Raw genomic sequence first — 12,974 nt, forward strand, 5'->3', positions numbered from 1 at the left:
GCTAAACCCAAGTCCCAAGCCCGCTCCTCTCCCTGCAACTTGGAGCCGTTGGTCCTGGTCAAGAGTAGCAAGAGTTGTGCTAAACACTCCCTCCAACCGCTCTCATCTGACACTCTTCAATTGAGCAAATTCCAAGCCCTGCACAGCGAGGATGGATCGCACTCTTCAGTGAGGCTCCAGCTGGGTGACCATCCATCTTCTGCCCAGGCCTCCACTCCCGAGCCAGTTGGTGGCTCCTCCACTGCTGTGGACCACGCCTCACCTTCTGCCATCTGGGTCCAGTCCCCCAAGTGGTCAGGCATGCACACTCAGGTGCGATGCCCCCCCTTAGTGCTTACTGTTGGCACCCCTATGGTCCAGCATGTAGTGGTGCGCAGTGGCTGAACTGGTCGCACTTCATTTTATGGTACACTGATAAGACGTAATAAGCCCTACTTTGTATTAAATTAGACAAAAACTAGACATATGTTCTTTTTAGAAAGTAAACAAACACAGCTATACCCTAATTAGACACCGTACACCTAAATTATGCTGTAATTAGAAACTGCATAAAATGTCATATTAGACCCACAATATACTATACTTAGACACTATTATACCAAAACTATACTACAATTAGAAACCAAATAGGAGATCCTCATATACTATTAGACACCATTTTACAAGATAATAATTTAATTAGAAATCAAATGATCCAAAATAGGCTACAGTTAGACACTATTCTACCCTTACTACCAAATTATGCTGTAATTAGACACCACATTTAATGCCACCAACATGGACCTATGATAGCTTAATTAGACAACACAGGCTATAATTAGACGAATGTAGTGCCATATTATATTGAGCATAGCCTTTATAATAGTATCAAAGTTAACCAAATCACAAAAGTATGATCATATCTCCCCTATTTTAGCTTCCCTTTGCAGGCTGCCTGTCTATTTTAGAATTGATTTTAAAATTTTAGTCTTGATTTTTTAAGGCCCTGCATGGTGTGGCACCGAGCTACATGGCTGAGCTTCTAAATCATCACTCACCAGCCCGTAGCTTGAGATCCTCTGATAAGCTATTCCTGGTCAAGGCTGAAGACCAACGGTGACAGGGCTTTTGCTGTCAGGGCTCCAACCCTTTGTAATAGCTTACCTGAGGAAGTCAGACTAGAAAATTCACTGCCTTCTTTTAAATCATCTCCCAATCATCTTCTTATTTATTTTATCTGTTACTTATTTTATCTGTTACTTTTATCCATTATTTTATACTTTTAACTGTTTTATTTGTTATTTTATTTGTTGACTGTGATTTTGGATTTGATTGTTTGCCTGCTTTCTTTATTTGTCCTGCTTTGTGAGGCACTTTGTAACGGTTGTTTTGAAAGGTGCTCAATAAATAAAGTTACTATTATTATTATAATCGTGGACTTTGACATTGTTAACAATTGTAAGTATCTGTTGTTAATAGCAAATTATATTTCAACACAAAAGAAGCACAATATGCACAGTACACAGTATATCAGCATGTTTGCTGTTGAAAAAAAATTAAACTGTTATCACTATTGTAAAAATACTAGTCTTCTTTAGATTGTGGCGTTCCATTACAACTTTTTTCTTTTTAATATCAATTAAACACTCATCAGACAATTTTTTTTATACTTACATTAAAACAAGTTACTCCTGGTTATGTAAAGGTTTTTCTACTGCCAACAAAACTGTGAATCTATGCGCAAAGTTGTACAGTGTGCAGTTTTCAGCTATTTGTTTTGGTTATGTGAATGCAACCTCGTCAACTAGAGACTACACCTATATACTTTCAATTAACAGCATTGCATTTTAAGAAAAATGTGATGCCTTAATATGAGTCAGTCCATAAACAACATATCTGGAGTGTTCAGTGACAATGAATTTCATTTTTCTTTCTTACAATATCCGCTCTTGCAACACAATATCATCTCATAGCAGCTGAACCATGAAAAATGTTTTTATGGTAATTTTTATGGTTATGAACTAAAAGCAACTGCTTGAGGTCAGGGAAAAATTGTGGTCTTGGTTTTATATTGGTTGAGTCAGTGCTGAGTGCTGATTTTAGCATTTAGCTCAAAGCACCACTGGGCTAACCTAACATGCCAGATGGTTTGATACATGGAACCATCTGAGAAGTCATCCTTGGAAACAGGCAGGTACTTTCAAAAATACCGGGCAGGTGATTGGATGAACCATCTGTCTATCACCATCTATCACCATCTTACCTTGCAAGGCAGCTGGATTCGCAAGATCATGAGATTCTTAGGGGGATATTTACTAAGTATTTGCTTTTTATGAGCATAACAGCCACATTGCATTTCTCCTTACTTACTAAAGGACCACACTGAGGTTATGCATCGGTGAAATGGAAGAAAAGTGGCACCACTGAAAATTGCGCAACATATATTTAAAGGCATTCTTGTTTAGAGACACAAAATATGGAAGAAGAGAATGGAAATTAATACAAATATCCACTGCACCTGATTCCTGCAGATTGACCAACACGGCAGAAGAAAGTGTCTGAATTTTAATGTTTAGGAAAAGCCTGATGTCTGCATGCAACATGGAATTATGATTATTCATGTTTCTGGTTCTTGTGCAGTGGTGTTAGCAAAGTGTATGTCACAAAAATAGCGACAACCAGCAGTTTTAATTAATGATAAGACAGCAAGTGTCAGCCCCCAGTATAGTGTCCCCATATACATAGTGTCTACCTACAGACTCTTCTCAGCATCAGGTCAGGTGTATATTTCAGTGTGGCTATTATGTTTCTTTAATAATATAATGCACACATTGGCATGAGTGAGACAGAATTTTAAAAAGCGATTGGGTGTCTAAAATTAATTTTGAAAGGGACATATTATGCTTTTTCTGGTTTTCTGTTATTTATGTTGTGTTATGATGTCGGATATCTATGTTAAATATAGTCAAAGTTCCAAAACTTCAGGTTAACATATGTAGAAATGCTCCCTGCAAGTCAAAAGCCAGGGCTTTAATCTGCTCTGAAAGCTTCGTTTGGGATGATTTTTTCTACCTTGCCAATGAGGTGACATCCTTGCTCTGCAACCACCCACCCACTGCTTGTGATAGCACTTGCTTCAATCGAAGAAACATTGATCTGGTGCTAATCTGACATACTTATTTGTTACATCCTTCCAGGCTTTATTAATCTGACTGAGCAGAATTTTTTCTGACTTTCCAAAAAAAAGTACATCCGGTAACACTCATTCACACTTAATTCAAAGGGGACTGTACAGTGCTGATAAAACATTTAGTGTACGAACAAACCAAACTTTCCTTTAGACCCTCATTCAAAATGCTTTTTAAGAAAAGAACAGCTTGTCCATCAAATAGCTTTCCTATAGCAAAGTTAAAATGCCTTATCTAATAGTAAGAGCAGAAAAGAGACAGAAAGAATCAAACAACAATAAAAACGGAGTGCCATACCAGAGAATATTCTATAAACACTGTTCCTCACACTGTGCTACTGTCTAAGACCTCCCTAATTTCTTATGTTTTCACTCCATTGCTCCAGGCTGACAGACCTCTCTCAGGCTCGCATCTTCAGCAACAGCTGTACCCATGTTTCCCCAATTAGAGGCAGGAAGAAGACTTGGAAAACTTCTGTGTCTTATAGAGTCAATCCAGCCAGCAGCCTCCATGCCCAGTCCCCTTGAGGGCCAGCACTCTATATCCATACTATCATCCCTCTATACACACAACAGAATGGGCACTTGTGTGTGTGAGTCATGTACTATTATGACGAAACCTCTGAATAACAAGCCTGACTTATCTAAGGCACTTCATGGAGAGCCAGCTTAAGTAGAGACTCAAAGGTACAATATTTACCATACGCCATATTGCTTACCAATGGCTGACAAGCATTTAATGAGAACACAGAGACACTGCCAACCAAATCAAAACTGTATGTATCATTAAGAGACCAGCAGCTAATTAGACCCAATAGTTGATAGTGGTAACCCAAGCTGCTGAAAAAAGTTCATAAATTGAAAATGCACAAATAAGACATGTAGTTCAGCATCAACTATCAATTTAATTATATGTTAAGATGCAATGTTAAGATTTACAGATTTTGTATATTGTCTAAGGCCTATGGGAGCTGGTCAGGATACAATTCAGCACAAAATGTGCACCACATCTTCCTTTGTTACTGCTGTTTGGAAGTGGTAATTATTTTGCTTTGAGATACATCGCTAATGAGACACACTCTTCTTTTCAGAAAAGGTGTATCATTATTATTAGATGGATAATGATTTCTGAAATCTGAATCTGAAACAGAAAAGGTGCATCATTAAAAACTTGCTCTAACTCTGAATATGCAGCCGGTTCCTACGTCCTCATAATATAATGGCCCTGCTCCACTCTTGCTCACTGTATGTTCGAGGGCAGAAGGCTTTGAGCTGTTGATAACTGGAATAATAAGAGAAGCTTTCTCTAAGTTCACACTCTGGTACAGCTGCTTGCAATTTATTCACATTATTTGGTTGGTTTGTGTTTTTTTGCATGATGACACAACCCGCCACAGGAAACAGCTGGGAAACCTACAATATAAGTTCTGTTACATTCTGATTCATGTGACTGTCAACCACATGCTGTATTTTATTTATTTCTTTCACTGTGAGCAATGTGGGGATACTTTTTACTCCACAGTTGCTCAGCTCTTTTGTGATGTCTACAGAGACAAAAATCTTGTAATGGAAATTCCAGCAGGGGGATTTTTTACTGAGAGATGCTGGGTGAAATCAGTGAATACAAATGAATGTCTAGACAGAAGAAGCATCACCAGCTATCCACCAAATTACACAGCTCAAAGAGAAAAGGGCTGAGTGGAAAGACAGGGAATCATTTAAATCCCTTCATTGTAACTCACTCACATTCTTCCAGACAAGTCAATTGTTATGCATAGTGATTTTTTCCTTCTTCCATGATTTTTTTTTTTCTTAACAAAAGATGCATGATGATAAATGAGCCCTGCAGGGCTTTCAGAGATGGTGTATTATATAGGCTGCGGAACACTCACCCCATGAGAGGATCCAGAGCTATTCCTTTAGGATTCAGTAGGTCTAGTTGTAGGATAGTAACACAAGTGTTCCCACTATGGTCGCAGACAAATATCTTGTCAGTGACCCGGTCAACAAAATAGAAGTTGCCTGTCAGCCAGTCAATGGCCATCTGGTCAACATCTGCAATAAGAAAACAGGAGTAAGATTCTTATGTAAAACATATAATAAATAAATATACACACACACACACACACACATATATATATATATATATATATATAGTGCATTATAAGGGCACTTATTCCATTCACACATAATGACTGCAGAATGGACATGTACTGACGTTAGAGCATAGTCCATATGTGCTTTTAGAGTCCCCAGAATTAGCAGAAGTGTTCACTGTTTGGCTCGAAGCGTCTGTCATCTAGTCCACTAGTCTTTGTGGGCACATATTTCACAGAAATACAGATTGAAAATACACTGTGGGTTTCATCACCCACCAACTGAGCCATTATGATTATCAACCTACTAATGTACACGCGCTCTACTCCACAAATGGCACAAAAGGCATACTTTGGGCCAGCTTGTGACAAGATATAATGTAATACCTACCTTCATGAAAACAACTGCTGTACTGTAGCAGTCCTGGACTTTCAAAGTCCAAGGTTAGAGCTATTGAGATATTACATTTCAGCTTTTACTGACTAAGTAAACTGATTTTTATATGCAAAATATGTAGAGTGGCATGGCTGCTGGCTAGCACGTTTGCAATAAGAATAATAATAATACTGCAGCAATAATAACCAGACACCTCTGATGTAGGTGTTTGCTGTTCTAAAATTTATACATCAATATGAAACTGTAGGTATTGTAACAAATATAAAAACTGACAAATAGCCATGTATGAACCACACAAATTTAATGTCAAGCATGTTTGAAATTTGTAAGACCAGTTCAGCGAAAGGGGAAAAAAAGGAAATGCTTTTGATATAGTGAAGATGGTGTAACGTGTTGGTTTTGAAGGACAGCTGTAGGGGAAAGGTGAGTTGCCAAAACCGCTGAGGCTAACCTGCCTTCAGCTGCACATATAATGAATAGATGGAGAGCTTGCAGGTAAGAGTATGAAAGGGAAAAAGAGAGCGAAAGAAGGATGAGCCTGTGTGTGTCAGAGAGTGCTGGGAGATATCTGTGTGTATCTCAGAAAAGATGCGCTGCTATCCTCCTCTATTCTTGTGGGTAAGTGTGTTCATGATTTGAGTGCAGATAACCACTTAAATTTGTCAGAAAAGTACAGAAAAGGAAAGGAGTTCATAGGATAAGGGTATGAAAGGCTGAAAACGTACTTAGCAAACTGTGTTGTGTTCTTATTTCCTGTTCCCGTGTGAATCCACGTAGATTCCTCATTTCAGCACAGCGAAGTTGCCCAGAGGACTCCGTGGATAGAACCCAGCATACACTTTTCTGGTTGTGCTGGAAATCCAATGCCAGTGTTCCATTTACACTCGGAGACCTCAGGGGCTGAAGGCCTGTTCCATTTAGATGGGTGATGACAATTCGTTCTGAACCACCAATGAGAAGCATTGGACGGCTGTCACCAGGATCTGGCGAGAGAGGGAGAAATAGCATTTTGTTTCTTTATTTTGGGAAGCACATTTTTTTATTGGTGAAACATCAAGGGACTACCTGAAATCAAAGAAGGAAAAATGTTCAGTCAAAAAAGGAATAAAGAAAAACAAAAATACATTCTAAATAAGGGTTTAAATAATGGAAATATACAGTATATACTAAAGAGGGGCACACAAACACAAAGAAAGAAAAAAAAGGAAGGAAGAAAGACAAGCATAATTCACAGACTCAAAGAAAGACAGAAGATCTGACACAACAAATTGAGACACATCAACATTAACTCAAGTAATAGACAATAAAAATAACGGAATAATGAATTGATCCTTCAAAGTATTGCCTGTCTAACCCAAAACTATTGCTCTGTGACATAGAGCTCCATTGTCATCCAAGAGCTATTAAAATACATCAGTGAGTCACACCATTGCACTAGCTTGACATGTTGCATTACAATGACATTACAATGAATGCCGACAGTGTAGTTTATTTTGATACTGTCCCGCTGCCATAAATACTCACTTGTGCATGTGTATTAATCTGCAGCTGATAAATAGTCCCCTAAAAATGCATTACTTACTCTTTGTGTTCTAAATTTTCTAAAAACTACAGTGTGAAGCTGGTCAAGAAAATTGCCTATTCCTTCTTTTTTTTTTTTTTTTTATCAAACTATATATTCATGGCCTGTTTTTAAAGATTTTTGTCTTCAGTAGGAACACTTGGCTTTGGAACTCAGTGCCACAGACAGTGTAGGAAAGTCAGACACTATTGAAAGAAGGAAAAAAAACAGAATAAAACCAGATGCATCCTTTAGGCATTGGTATTTTATTTGGACATCCGTATGATTCTCATCAATATAAATTTCAATAAATGTATTTGTCTGCACCATGCAATTACCCCACACTTCTATTACCAACAGTTTGGTACATATCATGAATCTGTGGAGTGTATTATCAAGCAGACATGGCAACCATCAAGCTGTTGAAGAGTCGGATTTATGTTAGGGGTAAAAATAGAATGGAAAGTGGTATACCTTACACTTTAGTCTGAGCCAAAGGACAAGAGATTGAATCAAGATTAATTCCTAAAAAAGAAAATTTGTGCTGTAGAGTTTTAACTTCAATCTTACACTGAACACGTTAATATGTTTTTCATACCCTGCTGCTCCTCATCTTCTGGCCTCAGAGAACTCTATCTGAAATTTATATTCATGAGCTTTTACAACTAATGGTAACCCCATAGTTATCGCCGTACCACCATCGCTCTCTGCTGAATTAATATTAATGCATGTGAGCATTGGGTTCAGTTAAGTTTATGGGTAATCATATTCAGTTTATTCCTGGTAGGACACCAGTCACATTGATTAAAAGCTGCAACAGTGGTGTTCTCCCCAGCTAGGTGTGTTGTGCCTCCAGCTATTTGCAACCCATATATGCCATAGTGACAACACTCAAAAAAAAAAAGTAAGAGAAAAAAAATTGAATTCATGGTTCAATGCACGACAAAAATATCGCATGAGGTTAAGCTTGTTTACTTGTTGATGGCAGACCACCAAAACACAATACCACTTTTTATCGTTTTATTTCTAAGTAGGCTGTTTTACTCATTGGGACAGATTTGTTACAAGCATCAGGCATTAGCATAAATCAGGGTAACGCTGGGCATTGTCTCTGCACAAAATACTCCAGACTGCTCGCATTTAAATCTCATGCTCATCAATTTTATCATTATCCTGGCCTGACCACGTCTACCTATTCCCGTGTGGGTGATAGATGTGGTCACTATTAAACCATATTAATCTTGCCCCACCAATGCTGGGAAGTACTAAAGAGATGATAAGCTATAATTCCACTCTGGTTTGAACAAAACCCAGTTTATTATTAGAAATGAAACATACATACTATGCAGATTATATTGTTTCCTGATACAAGTGTGCTGCTCACCTTGTTTGGCTTTACAAGATATCTTGTCAGGCTGCAGGATGTATCCTTCTGTGCAGCTGCATCTGTATGACCCGTAGGTGTTCTTGCAGGTTTGGCTGCATGCGCCATACATGGCACATTCATCATGATCTTATGGAAAAAAGAGGAGAGTCATTTGTAACAAATTAGGTGTGCTCAAACATGACCCAAATACATAAAGTATATTTAATGTGGCCTCACTCTGGTACCTCAGGCATAATTACTTTTATAACCAAGGAGCCTCCTTTGGAGTCGCAGTACCCTATAAACCACTCTTTCACATGTCTTTCCTAAACAGGATCAAATTCAGGAAGCGCTGCTGCTTTGTTAAACCTCTTCCTCCAGCATAATATGCTATTTATGCCATGTCTTTGGTATAAGGTATGTACAGAGTCCAAGTAAGACACAACTCTAGAGGCACCTTTGACATTAAAATTCTGTCTTCCTCATTGGCTGTCAGAAACCAGGCTTGTGGCACTTACTGTAAAGCAGTGTCTCTTTCTGTTGCTTGTAAAAAAAGCAACAGAAAGAGACACAGACAAATTGTGTTCTGTATGTGCTGTATATGTGTATGCATGTGTGTTGGAGTGTAATGTACTGTACATTGGGCCCTGCCTGCAGACAGATGGTTCTCATATATCCACCACCCCCTGCTTATTCATCTGAGGGAAGTCTGGCTGAGGGCACAAGGAGAGATTGGTGTGGGGAAGAGGAAGGAAAAAAAGGGTGGGAGAGGAGTCCATGGCAGGAGGCCCCCACCAGCGCTGCTGAAACCTACCTCTGCAGCTCGTCCCATCCTCGCCGACCTCAAAGCCGTCAGCACAGAAACAAAAGGTGCCATTTCTCGTCATGACACAGCCGTAGCGACACCGGAGCTCGTGGCAGGCTGACAGGAGCTCTGAAGGGGAAAGAGAATGAGAGAAAAAAGTGAAAATTGGGGGAAAAAGGGTATGAAAGGGTAGGTGGAATGGGAAATTTCTTTCTGATTTGTGAGATTATTTTTTCATTTTCTTCACAAATGCACCCTTGTCATTTTGCAAAAAAGGGACATTTCCAGATGACTGTCACAAGTTTAAAACCGGTGCAGAGTAAACAGCCATTTTGTTACTGTAAAGTTCAAATGTCCCAAGTACAACAAGTGATCCTTCCGTTTGTTACATACAAATTTACATTAATGTAATGACTGTTCTGTCCTTGTACAGACCATGTGAATTGTGACCCTGCAATCTATGACTGTTGATAAGGGTGACTGAAACTTATTACCAGCATTGCATTGCAGTCATTTGACACACTGATTGACTGTTAGCAGTGCTCAGGAAGTGCCTACATAGTAATTTTCCACATATTTTTTCGAATGTTGTGATTGGTGAGGATGCTTTGTATAGCACTAATCTTTTCACAGGAAGGAACAAAGACCAGCTAACTATGGCATGATGAATGTTCAGAAGAATAAATGGCACAAATGAAAGCATGAAAAGCCCTCAAAACAAAGCTTTAATTGCACAAAGATTGATAAGCCACTGCTGAACATTAATTAATGGCAACTTACAGCCCAGAAGATAAAAGCCTGCATTGATTGTCCTTGGTCTTTCCTTTGCTAACCATTTCAAGAAGTTATTAAATGACGCAGCAGCGGACCAAATCACTATTTGACAGGGTGTATTTACATTCAACAGCAAAGTGGGAACTGAACGACAATCAAAGCTTCAGTTTTTTTTTATTATTATTTTGTGAATGAAGACATAGTCTTTGGTTTTGATTTTTAAGAGTTGGAATTATGTGGTGTCAGTAGATCAGACACTTTTAAACACTTACTGAGTTATCAGAAGTCAGTTTTTCATTACAGTATCTAACTTTCTTGCTAGTTCACTGACACCTTAAGATGAATGGTTCAGTTGTATGGTTTGGAGTGCAATATATAAATCTCAGCCAGTGCTTTTTGGAGACCAATATGTCAACTGATAATCATAAAAAAACAGTTCAACAGTGAAGAGAAAGTAGACTGTAGCAATAAAATATGGTCAGTGACTGTTGACTGACATGGTGGAGCTGGGAAAATGCAACATGCACACACACACAACTGCACTTCTTCATTGTTGTTGAACAATATTAAGATCTCAATTCAATTTCACAACGAAACTAGAGGAATAAACTACTCACAACTATTTAAGTCTAAACACCACTACAGTGTTTACAAAGTACTGTTATTTATACTAAAAATGCAGGCTATAAAACAATGGCCCTGTCACCTTTAATAGCTTCAGAGAGGGCTGAGATAGAATTACAGGGATGAACTTTGTGTGTATTTAGTTTCCATATAGCACTCAGAGACTTTTGACTGACAGGGACTTGAGTAGAAAATGACTGAATTTTCATTTCGGGGCAAACTATATTTTGAGGTGATAGAGCAAGCAAACACAGAAGTATTAAAATGGTAAATGCCCAGTAGCCTCTGGTCTTCAATGACCAAAGAAAGCCTGCTTGGATATTTATTAACACTCCTCACTGACTCATAGTTGTGAAATGATTCTGTGGTAGAAAAGAGCTGGGGCTCAATAAACTGTAAAAAGAATCTAGAAACAAAATATTTCAGAGAGGCATGGCTTTTCTTTTCTGTGTTTAAAGGATATGTTGCTGACATAAATCATCAACATAAACCATAAAATGTCAGTGGCACGCATGCCTAGAGGTTTTGCTACACTATAAATATGCAAAGATTCATCCAAAATTACCCAGCGAAGTTCAAACACATTAGGTGGTGGACAAAATAAGACACTAAACAAGGCATGAGACATCAAATCATGAGTCCAAGTATTAGAGGCAGTAAAATGATCTTTTCATCATATGTACATTTTAATACAGAATACACTCTTATACAAACTAAATATATAGATCTTTGAGAAATGAAACACAGTATATCTGAATATTTTTTTCATGCATGAACAAAATGCATGAAATGACCGTCGATGCTCAGTGTGAATCACCGCAGTTCTTTGTGGTGACAAAGTGTGTGGCCAAATTGTTCTCTATCTTCTGAAACTACCCCAACTTCAAACTGCACAGAAAATGGAAGTATGCAACAATGCTGGAGATTTTCTCAAAGCAAGCAATTTTTTCCCCCCACCGAGACAGACAAACAGACCTTAAGTTACCTCTTAGAGTCAAGCTAATATCACCACCAGACAAGTCAGAAAGGTTAGCAAGGGCCTAACTCCAAATCATCGATGTTAAAGCCTTCAAGCGGCTCAACTTTCATGTTAAAAAGTTTAAGTTTCTGTTACTTACTGCAGCATACTGCTCTTTAGGAGAACTTGTTTCCAAACATTATGTTCACATACAACACATTTGCATTGTCTAATAGTTTTTGAAGGAAATGCAATGCTGACATATTACCTTATTTATTAAAGTAAAGACACAATGTTCACGTGGATGGTGTCTCAGTTTTCTTTGATCAAACTTGCTGAAAATCTCAAAGGCGATAGTAGAGTTTTCAGTTGATATTCGTAGAGATATACGTAGACATACACATAAAAGTACACATGCATTCAGAAAACACTTGGTGGCTGTATCCACACTTTCAAAATGTATTGTAAGCTCAATGTAACAAGAGAGCCGTAAAGTATCCCCCACCCCATTGCAGCAGCCTATTGGTTTGCACTGTTAAAACTGCACTGTTTATTAATGTGGCCAGCCCTGACATAATGAGTCGCTTATTATGACATAACACAAAATCATTGTATCTGAAATCCCTAGAAATGGATTTCCTTCTGATCAGAATACATACTGCATTTCAGCCTGAGCTTGCACTTTCTAGAGGCACCAACAGTCTGAACCAAAAGGATAATTACATTTACAGTATTTTCAACCTGAGCCATATGGGGATAGTTATCACCATCATGATGATTTAATGTTTTTACAGTTTGTACTTTAATTCACTTTTGAACTAATCTGAAGCTGTAATTAACAATGAGAATTCCTTTTTCATTTATATCATAAAGGCCAAACTGACAGTCACAGCTAAAAAGTGATTAAAACACTTCCTTCCACATAACTTCAGTTAACAGGAAAAATACTGTGACAGCCAAATGATATGCTATGAATATGAGCTAGCTGGGAAAGACAAACCTTCATGTCAAACTAATTCAGAGGATGAGGATGTGTTTTGGTTATTTCACGTTCTGTGATTTCATATTATGCTGGCCATTTTGGAGTGGACTAGAGAGGAGAAGTCATGGCAAAGTGGAGCCACATGAAACTCTACCATGAAATGACAAAACATTGAATACAATCAGCCACAGGTTGAAAATAACCAGAATTACATCCACCCACAAATATGCCAGTAAAATGTGTCT

At 38.2% G+C, this 12,974-nt stretch overlaps 1 protein-coding gene across 1 annotated transcript in view; it reads right to left on the reverse strand.

Moving 5' to 3' along the window:
* Nucleotides 1–12,974, reverse strand: part of lrp1bb (low density lipoprotein receptor-related protein 1Bb) — a 201,102-nt gene that overhangs the window by 145,077 nt on the left and 43,051 nt on the right. Inside the window, exons 3-6 of the mRNA XM_044366489.1 lie at nt 9,401–9,520; nt 8,605–8,733; nt 6,385–6,642; nt 5,059–5,221 (exon numbers count right to left, since the gene is read on the reverse strand). Of these exons, the coding sequence (XP_044222424.1) occupies nt 5,059–5,221; nt 6,385–6,642; nt 8,605–8,733; nt 9,401–9,520 (670 nt within the window). The remainder of the gene's footprint in view (nt 1–5,058; nt 5,222–6,384; nt 6,643–8,604; nt 8,734–9,400; nt 9,521–12,974) is intronic.

This window comes from Thunnus albacares, chromosome 11, assembly GCF_914725855.1.
Source record: "Thunnus albacares chromosome 11, fThuAlb1.1, whole genome shotgun sequence".
Taxonomy (NCBI): domain Eukaryota; kingdom Metazoa; phylum Chordata; class Actinopteri; order Scombriformes; family Scombridae; genus Thunnus; species Thunnus albacares.